General features: G+C 31.8%; 1 protein-coding gene across 1 annotated transcript; it reads right to left on the reverse strand.

Moving 5' to 3' along the window:
• Positions 1-14,067: 14,067 nt before the first annotated feature.
• Positions 14,068-20,325, reverse strand: LOC120137260 (adenylate isopentenyltransferase-like). Its single transcript, XM_039153061.1, has 2 exons — positions 20,210-20,325; positions 14,068-15,027 (listed from the first exon to the last, which is right to left on the reverse strand). The coding sequence occupies exons 1-2, from the start codon at positions 20,323-20,325 to the stop codon at positions 14,103-14,105; spliced, it is 1,041 nt and encodes a 346-aa protein (XP_039008992.1). The 3' UTR covers positions 14,068-14,102.
• Positions 20,326-20,556: the final 231 nt, after the last annotated feature.

Below are 20,556 nucleotides of genomic sequence, written 5' to 3' on the forward strand. Positions count from 1 at the left end.
AGCACCAAATCTAGAACCCAACAAGCAAAACAGTGGTGGTGACATTCTCAACAATTTTGCATTCCCAGTTGAGTAGCCAATCCGTCCAAGCAAACCACCATCTCACTATCACCATTAATCAATTCCACCCAACTCTTTACTTCTTAGAGACCCCTGCATGACATCACATGTATAATCAAAATTAAGGATGAATGAAATTTGACTCGATTTTTTAAAAAAATGAGTTTTTCAATTCGATTCAACGTTAGAAAACTCAATTTAATCTGACTTATTCTTATAATTTCATAAACTTGTCTCGAAAAAAAATTAAAATAAAGTTTGAGTTATAAAATACGATTTGAATAATTTGAAATTTTTAGTAATTAGTAGATTGGAAGGATCGGATGGTGACCTATCAATTTTTTGGCCACTAGTGTTGTCTGGTTCTTAGTGCATCTGTTTAGGAGAAAACATTGGGGCATTCTTGATTTATTTATGCCCCCGTCATGCCTTTTCCTTTTAGGTTTGGATGTATGAAATTAACAGAGGTGATTATCGAGTGAGTCGATTGTGAGTTTGATAGTGTTCAACTCTTGTTTATTGAAAGTTGTTGTTCGATTTGACTTTTTGCTCGTTAAACTCGTCAAAATTTTACTCGGTTCGTGCTCGTTAAAAAAGCTTTTTGCTCAAATTGTTGCTCATTAAGCTCACCGAAGTTTTTATCTTATTTTCTTAACTATATATAAAATCTACTAATACTATAAAGAGATTAATATAAACATATATTAATAAATTGGCTCAAGGGTCACCTTTGCCCCTATAGTAGACCAAATTTATCATTTTTGTCTCTATCGTATTTTCGCATCAGTTTAGTCATAAAAATTATTTAATTGCATCATTTTATATACTCCCCTAACTTAAAACTCTAAATTATAAGTTAGGGTTTAGGGTTTATAGTTTATAGTTTAGAGATAATGAGGTTATGATTTAGAGTTTAGGGTTTTAAGTTAGGGGTAATGTAAAGAATGATGTAATTGAGCAACTTTGAGGGCTAAATTTATGTGAAAAATACGATATGGACGAAAGCAAAGAGACAAAAAGGTTTGCCTACTAAATTTAACAAAAAAATTTATCAAAATTATAAATAGGGATTATTATTGAGTGTAGTAAAATACTAATTAATAATTTAGTATTTTGATTGCTTATTAGAAAATTAATAGATTAACAAATTATAATATTTTTATTAGTTTTAATAAATTGGTAATTTTTTGGATAAAATAATTTTTTAATATATATATTAAAATTTATATAAAATAATAACAAGTTGCTCACGAATTTATCAAATCAAATTAAATTTTACTCAACTTAACTAGTTAAATTCTCTAGTTCGAATTACTCATGAGGTAAACATCCGATGAATGACTAATCTCCTCAAATAAATCAAGCGTTATTAGCGAGACTTTTCCCTTCTATTTTTTATAAAATAATCCAATGATACTACATATTAACAACAATAATTATTTTTATCACTATTCTTCAGCCTTTGAATTTATTGGATCAACCTATCTAAAATAAATAAGATATTAATACCAATTTAAAAATAAAATAATTTCCTCAATTTAATTTTTTGAATTAGATTTATTCAATATTATTGATAAAAAGGAATGATGTTCTCTCTGGAAGTTCTAGGTTCGATCAGATGTGTTTGCAGAAAGTGCGCTAGGTTCGATTAATTGTGTGTGCATGGGGCGTGTATGTTATCAACGACTAAGAAAAATTATGAACATATATTATATTATAATCACCCTAGATTATCAAAAGAATAAATTTTAAAAAGTATATCTTATCTATTGAATCTAGTAATCACCCAACCTTGTATTAATTTGAACCAATTAAATAAGTTGAAACAACTAATTAATGGATATGTGATTTTATGCTCATGGATAGTTTCCATGGCATTTGAATCTGATTTACGGTTCTCGACGGTCTTTCAATAAGCTTAATATCCTTTTGTGGTTTGTTTGCCGATGCAATCAAATTTATTTGTATCTATTTTTTTATTCGAGTCTTTTGGTTGGGTTTTTAACTTTTTTCATGTATAGTCCTTCTATGATTTGAAGTGGCTAGTTTCTATGTCATAAGAAAATGCTCAAATAATTTATTTAGTTTACAATAATAGTTGTAAAACTTTATTGTAATTTTGGATATTTCCACTTTTTAATAAGACTAACGACTTCTATTAGAAAAAAAACATCTAATTGGACCAAGAAAATGTTAGAAATTTTGATTTATAATGTTGATTCATATAATTTAAGTAATTGATAATTGTTGTTGTTGTACACACGATGATGATTAGTGTAGTATTGAGGAGGCAATTATCAGGTGTAAATCCCTCCGTCCCATACCGTGAAAATATAAGTTTGAGTGGTGTTATGTGTAACTGAAAAGTAGAGGGGTCTTTCGGTTATTTTGTTATTTAAAAAACATAGTGGAATCACTTTTTTAAAATCTCATGTAGCATATAACTTTTTCTTTCTCAAGGCTCTTTCTTTTTCTCTTAAAAGAAAATAAGAACACTCTCAGTTTTGGGGTTATGATTCTTTCATCAAGAATCAAACAAGTCTTGATATCATCACAAGGCAAATTGAGGATTTTACAATATTGGGATTGGATAACATTTATTATTTCTTGTTTTTGGGATATTCAACTATCATAATGGAATCATCAAGTAAGTTTTCATTTCTTTTACTGTAATTCTTAATAATTATGCCATGAGCTTGATTTGGTTGATTTAATTACCCTATCAAGATCTTTCTATGTTAATTGCTTCTGCATGCAAAATTAATTGATTTTAACATTTGGCTTCAGAGCTAGGTTTGATAGGAATTAAATCACCAATTTAGGTTTTATAAGAAATTTGGGTATTTTTTTTTATTAAAGGTTTCATAAGAAATTTGGGTATTTTCTTATTGAAGATTAACTGAACTTGCAAATTGACAATTGATTATGATATTGATGTTAGATTGATTGTTAATTGATAAGAAACAATGATATAATCCCAATTTGGTGGTGAATGATGTTGTCGTGGTAAGTAGAGTTAATGACGTTGTCGTGACAAGTGTAGGATCGCATCAAGCAATTTTGGATCATTATTTAAATATTTAATATTTTAGTGAGTACGTTAGTTACCAAAGTGGCCCTCTCGAAATTCATTAAATGATTTATATCATGTTTATAAATATTTATTTGATGTAGCATCATAAATGACATCTAATAATAATAAACATTTATAGTTATTAACATGTAGTTATACAATTATCCAAAGGTAGATCTTACTCATGGTTAATAACAATTGAAATAGGTTATGAACTTTGTTTAATTAATATATAAGTTACATCCAAAGATGACTTGTATGTTAAAGTAAACTTAATGATTGACCTTATATATGTTATAAGAATTATGCATGTTTGATGATTGTTGGTTGTGTTTAGATTTAGCCCAAAGGTGAATTTAAATGCAATGTTTTGGTATATGTTATAGTATGAATTGTGGTTTAAATTCAAAGCAATTCATATGTAAGATGTAAATGTTTGCAATGGTCTCTACTATGTCAAATATGACTGTCAATGGTGTTAAGATTAATTGGAAAAACTATGATGATTGGATTGAATATGTCAAGTTAAATGTTGGCCTTTTAGGACTCGATTTAGCTCTAGTTATGGATGAGCCCACTAAACCAGTTGGTACTAGCCTGGAGGCAGACAAGAAATTGTGGGAGAACTAGGAGAGATCGAATAGGCTTATGATGAGCATTCTTAAGCTTAGCATAACGCCTAATATTAAGCCTTCACAGCCTAAGACTGAGAATGTGGGAGAATTTGTGGCTGAAATTAAGAAGTGTACTATAACAGACATTGTGGATAAATTTGTTATTGCTCTTACTGATGATTTATCTAATAGAGAGTACACTATAGCTCAGTCAACGGAAGAACACATTACCCACATGGTGAATATCTATAACTGACTTAAAAGTTTTGATATGGATCTTGGTGAGAGGGTGTTGGTTGAGTTCATGCTAAAATCATGTAAGGGTGATGATTTCAAGCAATGTCGGAGAACATACAACCATCTTAAGGAAAAATGGTCTCTTTCGGATACTAAGACCATGCTCTTGCAAGAGGAGGTAAGGCAAAGGGAAGACCATAAGGTTAAACTTCCTCAAGTCAACTTTTCCTATTATGGTAATTCAAACACTAGTTCTAGTGGCAACAAAGCTTTAAGTAAGAAATCAAAGAATAAGTGAAAACAACCATTTAAGGTGCAACCCGATAATGGACAAATAGGGGTTGAAAAGATACTGAAATGTTTATTTTACAACAAACCTAGGCACAAGGCTAATTGCCCAAAGATAAAAACATGGTTTAAAATAGAGATATAATTTTTGTCTTCAAATGCTTTGAATCAAAAACTGATTGAGGTACCTTCTAATACTTGGTGGTTTGATACTAGTGTAACCACTCATGTTTCTAATATTATGCTGGGTTTCCTAAATTTCAAACAAATGCCGAAAAGTGACAGCTTTCTATTTATAGGAAGCAGAATTAAGGCTAGAATTGAAGGTGTAGGGACATATAGAATTATGTTAGATATGAGTTATTGCCTTGACCTAGAGAAGTGTATATATGTTCCAGATTGCTTTAGAATTTTTTTATGTTTTTAGGCTGGATGTTATAGGATTTGATTTTAGGATTGAACATGGTTGTTTTTCATTGTATTGTGGAACAAATCTTTGTGGTATTGGTTTATTGTCGGGTACTTTGTATTGTTTCAATCTAAATACTACTTTAGTTAATTCCCTATTTAATGTTGATGTTGAATGTGATGTTGGTATGAAAAGGAATGTACCCAATGAATCTTTTGCTGACTTGTGGCATAAAAGACTCGATCATATATCTAAAGAAAGGATTTTGAGGCTAATTAAAAGTGAAGTTTTGTTTCAATTGGATTTTAGCGATTGTAATGATACTTATGTGGATTGCATTGAGGGTAAGCAAACCAAACATGTATTAAAACAGGTAGCCACAAAGAGTAGTGGATTACTTGATTTAATACACACATATATTTATGGTCCTTTCGACGTACCGTCTTGGGGTGGTGAGAGGTATTTTATCACATTCATTGATGATTATTGTAAGTACTGTTACCTATATTTACTGTATAAGAGAACTCAATCAGTTGATGTCCTTGAGACATTTATTACGAAGGTTGAGAGGCAGTTAAATACAAATGTTAATGTAATACGTTCCGATAGAGGTTGTGAATATTATGGAAAGACATCGGAAGTTGGACAAATTCCAGGTCCATTTAAGCAAATCCTTGTGTCTAAGGGCATTTGTGCGCAGTATACAATGTCGGGATCACCACATCAAAGTGGTGTAACGGAAAAGTGTAATCATACATTGATGGAAATGGTGAGAGGTATGATGAGTGATAGTTCTATACTTGTTTCATTGTGGATGTATGCATTTATGACTACTGAATATGTTGAACAATTTTTATAATACTTTGATATAACAGATTAAGGCAAAATGTTTTTTTTGAGTTGATTGAATTTGTTCAAAATTTTCAAAAATAATTCAAAGTTCATTAAACTATAATTTAAGCACAAAACAGTTTTTCGAGTACGTAGTACCGATACTGTTCTTACAGTATCAATACTACATGAACAATACCGATATTGTTCATGTGGTACCGATACCAAAGATAAGAGAAGTATTGATACTCTCTAGGTAGTATCGATACTACCGGTTGTTTTCCAAATTGCTCGAATTCCAGAATGCAAAAATAGGTACCGATACGCAAGGGGTACTGATACTACTTTACACAAAGATATCGATATCATGAAACATAGTATCGATACTGTTCAAGCCCATCGGTCTTCAACAACTAGTTTATTTAAATATTATAAATATAGTATCGATACTCATGAAAGGAGTACCGATACTCCCTGTTATGGGTAATTTTATTTTGCAGAAAATTAATCCCCAACGGTTAGAAATGTCCACAAACTCATTCCAACATATAAAAACAAGTTGAGGACACTTGAAGAAGGTTAGACAACACATATACAAGAAATAAAGATCAAGAGAAAAGCTCTTTCACTCTTTATATTTCTTTTTCTCTTGTACATATGTGTTTGAGCTCATTGCAAATCTTTTAATTGTTTTTATTGTGAGCTTAATCTTTGTAAACACCTTCATTTTGGGAGATTTTTCTTGTTTACATATTTTAACCTTTGTTTATCTTAGCCTTTGAAAAGCTAGGGAGTTGTAAAGGTTATCTCTTTGTCCTAGAAAATGAAAGAACAAATTAGTGAATTTGTTAAAAAATCCTAAGTGAGGAGCTTAGGTAGTCGATGTAGACTTGGTTAAGAAGTCGAACCACTATAAATCCTTGTGTAAACTGTTTCATCTTTATACTCCTTACTTTCTAAACTAAATAAAACCAATTCACCCCTCTTCGCAAATTATTCGGTTGTTCAATTGAGCTTCATGATCATAATAGCATACACATTGAATAGAGTACCTAGTAATGCAATTCCTAAGACACCTTATAAATTGTGGACATCTAGGAAGCCTAGTTTAAGACATCTTCACATGTGGGGTTGCCAAGCCGAAGTGAAGATATATAATCAATATGAAAAGAAGTTTGATTTCAGGACCATTAGTGGTTATTTCATTGGATAACCGAAGAGGTCAAAAGGGTATAGATTTTATTTTCCTAACCATAGTACGAGAATTGTAAAGTCTGGGAATGCTCACTTCTTTGAAAATGACAAAGTTCGTGGGAGTATGGGGGGAGCACATAATGTAGAGATAATAGAGTCATTGATGGGCCAAAACCCATCAAGTGATCAATCTCAGGTTGATGTTCCTATTATTGTAGCACGTCCACAAGGCATGGATATGGAACAACAACAAATGGATGCTTAAAATCCAATTATGGATGTCATTGTTTAAGAAGATGAGGAAAAAGCTCAACTTAATGAGCAACTGTAACCTCAAGAAGAAATAGAATTAAAGAGGTCTACTAGAGAGAGAAAATCGACTATTTCAAATGAGTATAAAATTTATGCACTTGAGCATGAAAGTGACTTGAGCATTGATAATGATACATTCTTTTTTAACCAAGCCATGAACGGTGAAAAATCTAACAAGTGGTTGATGACCATGAAGGAAAAGTTGAAATCTATAGATGATAATAATGTTTGAGAAATGACGGAATTGCCAAAGGATTATAAAAGAGTCAGTTATAAGTGGGTCTTTAAGACCAAACGAGACTCTAAGGGAAATATCGAGAGGTACAAAGCCAGACTTGTTGCCAAAGGTTACACTTAGAAGGATGCCATTGATTATAAAGAGACTTTCTCACCAGTTTCTAGAAAGGACTCTTTAAGGATTGTAATGACTTTGGTGGCTCATTTTGATCTTGAGCTTCACCAAATGGATGTTAAAACAATATTTCTCAATGGAGATTTGGAAGAAGAGGTATATATAGATTAACCTCAAGGTTTTGAGATCACAAGTAAAAGAAATATGGTATGTAGGTTGAAGAAATCAATCTATGGATTAAAACAAGCTTCCCAACAATGATACTTGAAGTTTAATGATATTTTATTGTCATATGGCTTTGTAAAAATGACTGTTAATCGATGTATCTATATGAAGATTATGGGAAACAAGTTTATAATCCTTGTGTTGTATGTATATGATATTCTTTTTACCGCTAGTGATCGTGGGTTATTGCATGATGTTAAGGGCTACATTTCTAGAAACTTTGAGATGAAGGATATGGGTGGGGCTTCCTATGTGATAGAAATAGAAATATTTCAAGATAAATTACAAGGAATTTTGAGATTGTCTCAAAAGACTTACATCAACAAAGTTCTAGAAAGATTTAAGATGGAATCGTGTACACCTAGTCCAGTTTCCATCCAGAATTTAGATAATTTTAGTCTGTCCCAAGAATGACATGGAGTGCAAAGAAATGGATAATATCCCTTATACTTCTTTAGTAAGGAGTTTGAAGTATGCTCAGACCTGTACTAAGCCGGTTATAAGCTTTACAGTCTGTATGTTGGGTCATTATCAATCAAATCTTGGACTAGTTCATTAGAGAGCTGCAAAAAAGTTTTAAGGCACTAAGGATCACATGCTCACATATAGAAGAACTAGTAACCTAGAGATTTTTGGTTACTCGGACTCATACTATACCGGATGTTCGGATACCCGGAAGTCTATATTCGACTATGTATTCCTTCTAGCTGATAGAGATGTCTCATGGAAGAGTGGTAAGCAGTCTGTCATTGTTATTTCCACTATGGAGGCTGGATCTTTAGCATGCTTTGAAGCTACAGTTCAATCGTTATGGCTGCGTAATTTTGTTGATGGTTTAGGCATCGTTGGTATCATTGCTAAACCGATGAAGATTTATTGTGATAATGCAATTGTTGTATTCTTCTCTAAGAACAATAGATACTACAAGGGCGTCAAACATATGGATTTAAAGTATCTATCTGTCAAATAAGATGTGCAAAATCAAATAGTTCAAACAGTGCACATTGGCACCAATGATATAATTGTGGATTCGTTGACTAAAGGACTAGCTCATAAGACACTTATTGGTCATGTTAGCGAAATAAGAGTAGTCGCAAAGTCCTTGTGTCGTAACCGGTTTTCGCTTTCGCCCGGGCACAAAATTTTTACTTGGCGGGAAAAGTGATGTGAATAAATGGTTTTTAAAATGTTTTGGGAGTCACCATCGGCCTTTTGGGTCAAGTAGGTCGAATACCTAAAAATTATCTTTTAAAAGAGTTTTTAAGAAAACATCAATTAAAAGATAAACTGGTCTGCGTTTTAACCAAAAATTCATTCTTTTTAATAATAAAAAAGGATTTGTGGTCGATTACGTTTGGGAAAGGATTAGCACCCCCACAACGCCCAAAATTGGTACTTATTAATTATAAATTGTCTCTATTATTGGAAATTTAAAAATTCAAAAATATATTTAATTCATAATCCTGTTATTTAAAATTTATTAATATAATTTTAAGAAAATATATATATATATATATATATATATATATATATTTATAAATAAGATATTTATTTACTTAGAAATATCAGAAAAGAACTTCTAGGTACTTTAAGACAACCCATTTCTTAATATTAAAAAATAAATAAATATTAATAAAACATTTTTTACTAAGAAAATAATTTAAATAAAACAATATATATTTTTTGGTTTTTATAAGTAGGATATTTATTTATTTTTAATATACCAGAATATGACATTTAGTTGCTTTAAGGCTGCCATTTTCTTTGATATTAAAAATACATAAATATTATTATTTAAACAAATATATACATATATATATATATATATTTATAAGACTAAACTAAAAATAATAATTAAAGAAATAATTAAAATATAAAAGCAATAATAAAATAATATTACAAATAAATAATGATTAAAATAAAAGAAATTAAAAGCAATAATATTAAATTGCAAAATATTAAAAAATTAGGGTCAAAAATGAAAAGACTTAAAATATAAGTGACTAAAATATAAAACTCAAAGCCCTAATTTGAAATACATAAAATATGGGTATTAAAAGTATAATTTAACCATAATAATAATATGTGACTAAAATATAGAAAATTAAAACTATAGGTATAAATAATAAAATAATAAAAACACTAATGGTAAAAATAATTAATGATTAAATTATAAGCGATAAAACCTAAATACTCTAATTCGAAATATTATAAATTTTGAGCGCTAACAGTATGATTTAACCTATATTAGTTATTCGGGATTGAAATATTAAATATATAAATATGAGGGACTAAATATGGTATTTACTCTAAAGTATATATAATTAGGTCAGAGACTAAATTATAATAAATAGAAATTCGAAGACTGAATTAAAACTTATAAAAATTGATTTCAGTGACTAATTTGCAAGGATACAAACATAGAGAGGTTGCGGAAAGGGTTTTACCCTTGAGAGTAATTATAGGAATATCCCGTCCCCAAAACGACGTCATTCGAGAAGAGTTTAAATACCCATTAACTGGTTGAGAAAGACTCTTTCATTTCTTATTTATCCTTTCTCTCTCTAAAAAGAGAGATATAAATTCTCTTTGTATTTTCCGATGAGGGAAACCAGCCGACCACCTTGCTCCAGCACTGGCACCACTACCGGCCACCGCCTACGGTGGTCGGAATGCACAAAATTACCTTATCTTAAATATCTAACAACCCTAAAGCCAAATCCAACCTCCTTTTATCCTAAAACCCTCTAGTATTTCCTAGATCTAAGGAAAATACCTTCGGTATTTTAACAGTTCGACGACGGTTTGGAGAGCTTCGATGATCGTGGTAAGATTCCTCCCTTTCTTCTCTTTGTTTTTCTAATGGTTACTTGTTGTTTTATGGTTGTTGGTTGTTTTCATCCTTCTCTGTTTTTTTTTCTGTCTTGCTCTCGGGTTCTTGCCCTCTTTTTTCTGTTTACAGGTTCGGTGGCTTTATAGCCACCACGATACTGCTTTTGGACCGGTTTAAATGAATGGCCCTCGGTGAGTCACCATAGCTATGCTGGTGACTCACCGTAGGGATGGCAACGTGAATGGTGACACAACACTTCTGGAGGCTTCATTGAGGTGGCGTCGTGGCAGCGAGGGCGTCGGCAGTATCTGGTTGGGTCACTTGGCAGTAGAAACGTCGGCTGGATGTGGAGGCTGCGTCGCGTGGTCCCTAGGGTATCATAACCCTAGGGTTTCATCTGGAGGCTTATGGACCGTTGGATCTTGCCAGATCCAACGGCTGAAATTGTCTGGCGGCTGGGATAAGATGAAAACCCTAATATGGTTTTAGGGTTTAGTTGGGCCACCGATGTTGGGCTTGGAATTGATTGGGCTGGTTCTGTTGGGCCTGGACTAGATTGGGTCGGTTCTGGTTTTGTAAATGGGTTGTGGGTTTTGTATCAATATTTGTATTTATTTAATAATAATAATAAATAAATATAATAATATTAATATTAATATTTAAATAATAATAATAATAATAGTAATTTTAAAAATAATAATTTAAGTAATTTAAGTAAAATGAAAAATTAGTGTTTACACCTTGTATAGTGGATGATTAGTCACACATGTATGAATATATGTCTTGCACATGTATGTTTGTTTGATACTTTAGATATCGATGTTTGTTTGGATTTTGCTTATCTATGAAACATATTTCAATTATGCATATTTTGTTATTATTATAGATGTTGGATCTTATTTTAAGATATTATCAGATAAGATATTTTTGAGTGTTTATCTTATTAAATTGTGTCTACTTGAATTGGATTGACCTATAATACATGTAAGGAATCGGGATGTTTGCTAGGCCCGTGACCACCATGATTCGATCGGTTTAATTCTTACAAAGTTGTGACTTGTATATTACATTACATTATTTAAGTGAGCTCAAATTATGTTAATATGTTATATACTTGTCATATATGAATCAAGTGAGAGAATGTTAGAAATTTTGAATTTTAATATTGATTTATATAATTTAAGTAATTGATAATTGTTGTTATTGTACACACAGTGATGATTGGTGTAGTGTTGAGGAGGCAATGATCGGGTGTAAATCCCTCCGTCCTATACCGTGAAAATATAAGTTTGAGTGGTGTTATATGTAACTGAAAAGTAGAGGGGTCTTTCAGTTATTTTGGCATTTCGGATATTTTGTGATTTAAAAAATATAGTATAATCAATTTTTTAAAATCTCACGTAGTAGACAATTTTTTTTCTCAATGCTATTTTTTTTCTCTCTTAAAAGAAAACAAGAACAATCTTTTTTTTGAGGTTCTGATTCTTTCATCAAGAATCAAACAAGTCTTGATATCATCACAAGGCGAATTGATGATCACACAGTATTGGGATTGAATAACATTTATTATTTCTTACTTTTGGGATATTCAATTTATTATAATGGAATCATCAAGTAAGTTTTCATTTTTTACTGTACTTCTTAATAATTATGTCATGAGCTTGATTTGGTTGACTACTCTATTAAGATCCTTATGTGTTAATTGATTCCGCATGCAAGATTAATTAATTTTAACAGAAAAAACTTATGTATCAAATTGATCCAATAAACCAAATTCAATTTGATATCTAAATTTGTAGTCCAATTAAGTACCCAAAGTTTGTTTTTTGTTCAAATCAGTACATTAATTTAACTTCATGGTTTAAATTAGTCCAAATAAGCCCTTTACCAAAGATATCAGGTTAGACCAAAAAATCAAGTTCAAGTGCCTAACTGGAACGAAGGAAATTTTTACATATCGAGTTGAACCTTAAAGTTCAATTTATGTACCTGATTGGATAAAACCAAATTGAATCTTAGTCAATTTTGATTATCAAATGCATATTTACCTTTATTTAATTATTACCATTTGTTTTGTCTTTATACTTATTCGGGCACTGGCTACCATTTATGGAACCCAAGTTGTGTTTTATTAGTTTCAAGCCATGCCTATAAGGGGGTAGGGTTCTTGCAAATATGCAATGTATATAATAATATGTACTTTTCTTTTTCCCAATAAAATTAATATTGTCCCCAAAACAAAATAGCAACTATTTAACACTGTGAACTCCAACTTAATCGTGGTTAATCTAGAATTTTTTTTTTGAGGATGGACTCACATATATTTAAAATATAAACTTTTTGATTCGATAAAATTTCAAGATAGACATAGTTTTAGGATGGGTACATATATTAACGAATAAAATTTTGGGTTTTAGAGAAAAAAATTGAATTCCAAAAAATTTCAGGTAGGCATATTACCAACGTTAATCCGCCACTGAACATAAGGTTAATCCATTTCATCAAACAGAGTTTCGGAATATGAGGCCAAAAGATAAATGACAGCTTCCTTTAACCTGAAAATAGTGAGCACTTCTCACAGAGCTTAATGCGGTGGCCGGTGGGTGATCTCAACTACCCGCCACACCGCGTTCCGACTTCATCTCCATCTTCATCCCCCAGATTCTAACTTCGGCCAGTGATTAGGATCGGATCGATATGCAGGAAGTTTTTGAGTTTTCGGGTAATGACTGCAAATGGTTGAACCAAAATTACGGATAGCAGCCGAGTGTATTTCCTTCTTTCAGTGTAGCTTTCTACGTGAGGACCATGCTTACGGATAATAGCTTGATGGAACATATGGTGGTCAGGCAATGGAGGGGATGAAAAACAATGAAGGCAATTATGTATCGATGATAGCAACGATTATCCTAATCCAAGCTGATGCATAATTTATTTATTTTTGTCATTTCTTGGCGCATGAAAACGAAAACGAAGATCGATAAATAATCTCAGTAGTAAAACAGAACATTATTCTCCTTAGAATATCTAAAATCGAGCGGATGTTTCTTTTCAATACTACCTTAAAATCTATTTAATAATCGGAATTGACATTCCAAAAGTTTATGGGTGCAGTTAGTTAAAGCTTAGCTCATGATGACGAGAGAAACAAGTGGGAGTAAGGAATTCTGATTCTTAAAATAGATAACAGAGCATTAGGACCATTGCCCTGCTGTTCCAAGAATCCAGGGCAACCTAGGTCTATCTTTTGTTTTTCTTTTATCCCAACTATCCCTGTTCTTCACGTGTTGGCCACATTAGGGTTTAGAACGTAGGGTAAAGGCGTAAAGCGACCTAAACTAGAAGGTATGAAGGACCTAAATGACCTGTAATATAGTTCCAAGAACCAAATTGGAGTTTTGAATCCCCATCTGTCATTCCATTTAAAACCTTAAAAGAACATAATTCTGTAATTCTAGTACGGAAACAGAAAACACAACAAAATCTTGTCCTTCCTACAAAATTTGGTCGCCCCATCTACCAAAAACATTAATTACATTTTATGTGTATATCAAAGCGAGAGAGAGAGAGAGAGAGAGAGAGAGAGAGAGAGAGAGAGAGAGAGAGAGAGAGAGGTGTTTTGTGTTATGAACGAAGAAAGAATAAATTAGCTGGAATAAGGCTGGAACAACCTCCTACTCCAAAAACCGGTTCACGGCCTTCACGCTTGGTTCCAATACTTCCTTTTCCCAAATACTCCTCCACTCTTTCTTCTTCAATATCGCTTCAAACGTCGCCGTTCCGTCCAGTCCGTTTAGCTCCCACCCGGATTGTCTGAGCCGCTCGATCTTCCATATCTGCCGCTTCGCTAATCGACACGTGTTGTCTTTGATCTCCCTCACTGCTTCCTCGTATGCGGCACTCCGCGCCTGATTATTACACCCCTCCTTCGGTGGTGGTACGGTGCCGTTTTCTTTGCTCTCCCACGGTGGGTACTTTTTAAAATACTTGTCGAATTCGGGTACTCCGATTGCTTTTCTTAACCCGACCCGGACACCCTCTTTCGTTGGGTCGTAGAACTGAGCCAGCTCTTCCAGCATGCCCGAGTCGAGCATGTCGTCGACTCGTTCACATAAGTAGTCGGAGAGTACCGACCACGCCATGTCGACCCAAAGGAAACAACAGTCGTACCTCAACAAATGACTCACTGAGTCCGGCGCGGCGAATACGTCGTTCACTCGAGGGTCGAAGGCTTCCACTAGGAGAGCATGGATGAAAGAGTTGGACCCGCCGACGAGGAGCGGCAAGTTTCCAGTCGAAGCGATGTTGGAAATGGTTGAACCGGCCGTTGAACGGAACTGCGACGGAGACACGTCGGCCTCGATGGATTCGACGTCGCCGAGGAGATGGTGGGGGACGCCGTTCCTTTCGTGGAGAGGGATTTTGTTGGTGGTTATGTCCAGGCCGTTGTAGCGTTGCATTTTGTCGGAGTTTATGATTTCAGAGCGAGGGAAACGGGTGGACAAGTCGATAGAGAGACGACTCTTCCCGGTGCCCGTGGCGCCAAGAGAAGTATAATATATCAGGTGTTTGTATATATATAAAAAAGAGAGATTTGAGCTGTTCAAGTGCTCAATCAATGGCCGTTTTCAAATTACTGTATAAGTTTGAGGTGGTTGTGGTTGAGATACCAAATCTCTCTCTCTATTTATACTAGTTCCTCGTGCTCAGTTTTAAGAAAATAGAATTAATGTACGAGAATATGTCAAGATGAACCTTTTTGGTTAGTTAAGAATGTGATTAAGCTAATAGCAAATCGAATCTCAATTGTAATCAAATTAAATGCTTTATAAAGTAAATTAAGCCCACGAGCTGCTAAAATATAGTATTATGCTTTGCCAGTATGGAGGAAAGAGAGAATTTTCAATGTGCTAATGCTTCGCTTTCATGTGGGAACATTCTTCGCCCAACATATTTTGTGTTAAGGTTTTAATAATACTAATACTAATGATAATAGTGTATTAATTTATACCCATCTAATAAAATTAAGGGCCGATTACAAATTTCACCGCTTAACTTTATTCTCGCTTCTATTTTTAATCACTAAAGTTGAAAGTTTTCAATCTATTCACTTAATTTTTTTATTATTTGATCTTATTTTGGTCACTTGAGTGTTAAGTCATAAGTAGAAACTGACATGATAGCTACATGCACCGATGTGGAATGATTTTTATTAACATGAACTCATGTATCATTTACATCATTTTTCTTTTCTTTCGTTTTTAAATTTTATCTTCTGTCACAAAGATGAAAGTTTTATACTTTCACCCTTGTGTCACGTTGGTGTTGTAATTAACATTCTTTGTTATCTTCTTCGACCACTCAATATATCAAAATATTTGTCTCGTTGTCTCCTATCAGTCTAAATGACTTTAAAATTCATTGAACACAACAATAATCCCAAAACTCATGCAACTCTAAACCATTATGATATATATAAAATTTTCCATCCATTCATCATGAAATGAATACATACAGTTCGCTTTCTCCTCCACTTCCCTGTCGTTGAGATTTGGAAAAGAATATGTTTCATCAATGAGAAATAAAAGAGGATTCAAAACTGTGGTGTTTTCAAAAAAAATGAAGAAAGTTTTTGTCGTTAACAATGAAGTGATCAAAATACGAGTAAATCGAAAATTCAGTGAGTAAATTAAAAATATTTAAAATTTTAATGACTTAAATAGAAATAAGAATAAAGTTGAGTGATGAAATTTAAAATTTATCCTAAAAATAAAATTTAATCAAAGTCAGAACAGCAGCTGCAATCTAATATTTATTTCTCATATTGTCTGGATTTGAAAATAATAATACCAGTCATAGTATATTATTTAGGACAGATTGTAGTTGATCCTTTTGTATCTATTTCTATATAATTTTTTTTGAGAATTTCAGAAAAATTCTTTATAAATTTTTTAGAAATATATATATTTAAAATTTTGTTATTTTTTAAAATTATTTTCTAATTTTTGTTTTTAAATTTAAGCGTCACGTAGCATTTTCAAACGAATTTAGAAGTTAACATTTTCCAACGGATTTAAAAACCTTAGGTACCAACCTAAAAAAGGGGTAAATTACGCGAATCATCACTAAGCTTTACTCTCTCTCCTATTTCACTCACTGTACTTTAAACTCATTCAATTTCCTCATTGAATTTAATACAATTAGCATTTTTGGTCACTCAGCCGTTTCCTCACTAAACGACATTATAAACGAGCTGTTACGTAGGTGTAAAACGACATCGTTTTGGTGAAAATTTTGTTTTTCTAGAAAGACATCGTTTTGGTGAAAATTTTGTTTTTCTAGAAAGACATCATTTTGACGATGTTAAATATTTAACGACCGAGCGACAAAAAATGCTAATTATATTAAATTCAATGAGGAAATTGAACGGGTTTAAAGTACAGTGAGTGAAACAAGAGAGAAAATAAAGTTCAGTGATGATTGGTGTAGTTTGCCCAAAATCTTGAAAGTGTGTGTTTCTTCCATTCGTTGGCAATGGATTTAGTTATTTTGTAATGGATCTTGATTCATTAGTGCAGGCAACATCGATACTCATTGTTGGCATATAAAATTTAGTAAGACGGAATCTAGTTTTATCACATCAAGATGCCAAGTTGATCTAATTAATTGACCTAGTTGTTTTAAATAAAATAAAGTTTACAAAAAATTTGCATCTTAAAATTCTCGAACCTATTTTTTTAATAATAATTTAAAAATGTTAAAATATGAAATAATAACAAATTATAATTGGATTTTTGCTCATCTTAAAGGTAATCTATGATTTATTTTTCGAATTTATTTATAAAATAGTAATATATCAATTTTAGATTGAATTTATTTGTCAAATAGAAATACAAGTTGAATTTATTAAGCAACATCGATGTGAAAGGAAATAATTATTCTCTTTAGATGTTTCGGATTTAAGCAGTTGCATTCGCATACTGCAAAATGTCTTTGCATTCGTAATCAATTAACTAAAAAAAAAATCTAAATCTATGCTTTATAATTACCATATGCGAAAAGAAAAAGAAATACAAATTATAAGAATTGTATAACATAGGCCTATAAATGAACCGAACGTTCAGCGAATCGTTCAACAATAAGTTCGTTTACGTTCATATTTATTAAACGGACGAACATGAACATAATTTTATGTTTGTTTATTTAAATGAACTAACACGTCAAAAGGCTTGTTCGTTCATTTATGTTTGTGAACGTTCGATAATACGTTCGTTTATGTTTGTTTGTTTATATTTAACACAATAACTAGACTCATGTGAAATATTAAGACCTAATAAATTTTAACATTAAATCCGTTAACATTTTAAAACCCAATTAATTTTAAACCCAAATAAAAATACTCAAATCAATTAAAGAAAATATAAATCCTAAAATTATTTGGAAAAAAAAAACACTTCTCAAATATAACCCAATTAATTTTATGTTTTTCTCGTTTACATTCGTTCGTTTTTGTTCGTTCATTTATGTTCGTTTGTCATTTTAACAAGCGAACATGAAGGAACACGCACAAGTTAAATTACAAACCGAACGAACACGAACAATAAATTCCGTTCGTTTATTTGGTTAAAGTAAACGAATGAACATGAATATTCTCTCGTTCGTGTTTGTTCGGTTCGTTTATAGGCATAGTATACCCTCATAACATATTATGGTCAAAGGCCAAAGTAAACAACAATGATTGTATTTCGAGTATTGATGTAATTCTGGAATTATCACATCATTGAATTTAACTTATGAATTTGACCATAAAAAGAAATTAATTTAAGAAAATATTCGTCCGATTTTCTTCCCCAAAATTTTGTTATAGAAGTTATATATATCATTATAGAGAATTATAAGAAGTATATAAATTAGAATATAAAAAACGGATCAATTAAATTAAATTTAATTGCTATTATTATTATTATTATTATTATATAAAATCAAATATATTTATTTTTTAATATTTTTCATTTATGAATACAGAATAAAAATAAAGCAAACAAAAAAGGAAAATTTGAGTGGTTTATTTGCTGGCATTTTAAGCTTAGTACACTCTGAAAGAGATTTAAAGTTGAAAATGGAAGAAGAACGTGTTGACAAAAATGAGCACTCTAATAATGAGCTTTCTTTCATCTCCATGAAAGCATATAATTAACTTTGAGAATTCTATGTGGAACGCAAATTTCCCCACTTTCCGGCCATTGCTTAATTAGTGCAAATATGTATATGTTTTCGTCAATCATTTCAGCCGTTCCCCCTCTTTATTTTAGGGTAATTTACATATCTAGTCATCTACTTATTCTAACGATTCTGTTATAATTACTCGACTACTTTTCCCAAAGGTATAAAATTATATTTAACGTTATGTTTTTATTTTATTTTCGTTATTCGCCGTTAAAAATAAATAAAACTGTTGATATGGTTCTTTTTAGAACTTTTCCAATGATGATGTGCTGTTACGCTATAGTAATACATCTGCATCATCATTAATTTTTTAACGATAGGTGACCAAAACGAAATCAAAATGTAACACTAAGTATGATTTTTTTTTTAAATAGTTTGACGACCAAAACGAAACCAAAATATAACATTAAGTATAGTTTTTTTAAAAAGTAGTTGGGTTACCAAAATAAAACTGCGAAAATATATGAGTGACTAAATATGTAGTTTACCCTTATTTTTAATACTTGACTGGATCTTTTGATTATGGGATATGACTTAAATTGTTTATAATACCCACATAATATGATAATATTAAAGATCAATATTTAAGGATCTATAATTAAAGAGTATGTTATAATAGGTGGATTTTTTTTTATTAATTTAGGGCGATTATAATTGATAGTTTTTGTCTAAAAAGCTTTCAACCGAACGTTCAAATACCCTATGCAATCTCTGGTGCTTGAATCTGGGACCTTTAAAGATAACAATCATTCCTTTAATAAGTTAGATCACTTGGTTCACATTTGATAATGAACGCTCAAATACCCTATGCAATCTCTGGTGCTTGAAAATGAGACCTTTAAGGATAACAATCATTCATTTAATCAGTGAGATCACTTGGTTCATGTTACAAAATTTAATTTTAATTCAATTGATTTAATTATCGTCATATTTAAAAAGATATTGATTTGAATACGTTTAAACGTATACTATCTTTAGATTTTAAGCTTTTGAAGAGATTATTGTAACATGCCAACAATCCATTAGAATAAGATTAAATATTAGGGTCCAAACCTTAGGCAATTCAATCATCTCCTTAAATTTGTAATGTGATGGGTGATATGCGTTTAAACACGTCTGAATTCATTAAATTTAAATTGTTTCATCAATGCATAAACTAATGCTTGATTAACCAAAATATCATCATTGACTAATTAAAAATATTAATTTGAGAAAGTGTAAATTTACAACTTGACTGATAATTGATCTTGTTACGAACGATAATTGACTGGTGACAACAATTGAATGAGTTGAAAATTTTATGTAAAAAATAAGAAGATAATGACCATGTCATTACATCATTAATGTTTTAACGATATAGTGAATGTTAGGCTGTTATAATTAGTGACACGTGTGTGTATATTAGTGGCTGAGGTGTTAGAGTCAGTTAGTTTGTTAACCAGCTAAGCTAGACTGTTAGAATCTGTTAAACTGCAGTTATGAGGAATGTAAGTAGTGCACCAGTGTATATATGGTGTAGCTCAATGAAGAGATCACCTTGCTTGTTCAATATTACTACTTATAATCATTTCCAATATGGTATCTTTCGTCGAAGATCTTGGGGTTTCTTGTTAAACCTCCGTTGTTGTTAGCTTTCGCCTGAAAATGGAGTCGTCCAAAGGCTTCTCGCATAAGAAGATCAACGTCGTTCTCGATGAAACGAACTTCCTACTATGGAAGCAGTAAATCCTGCTAATTGTCCGTAGCCATCATCTAGAATGGCTGTTAACCGATGCTTTGAAGCTGCCACCTGAGATGATTACTGGTGACAATGGTGAAGTCAGTGTTAATGAGGCTTTTGAGGATTTCGTGACACAAGATAGCGCGCTTGCGTCGTGGCTTCTTTCCACCATCAGCTCTCAC

Source organism: Hibiscus syriacus, unplaced genomic scaffold (genome assembly GCF_006381635.1).
Source record: "Hibiscus syriacus cultivar Baekdansim isolate YM2019G1 unplaced genomic scaffold, ASM638163v2 tig00110655_pilon, whole genome shotgun sequence".
Classification (NCBI taxonomy): domain Eukaryota; kingdom Viridiplantae; phylum Streptophyta; class Magnoliopsida; order Malvales; family Malvaceae; genus Hibiscus; species Hibiscus syriacus.

Coding starts and splice junctions, on each gene's coding strand:
- LOC120137260 (XM_039153061.1), bottom strand. CDS start 20,325: ATGCGAGAAGCCTTTGGACGACTCCATTTTCAGGCGAAAGCTAACAAC. Junction 15,028..20,209: donor ATTGGAAATGATTATAAGTA/GTAATATTGAAC, acceptor GCACTTGAACAG/CTCAAATCTCTCTTTTTTAT.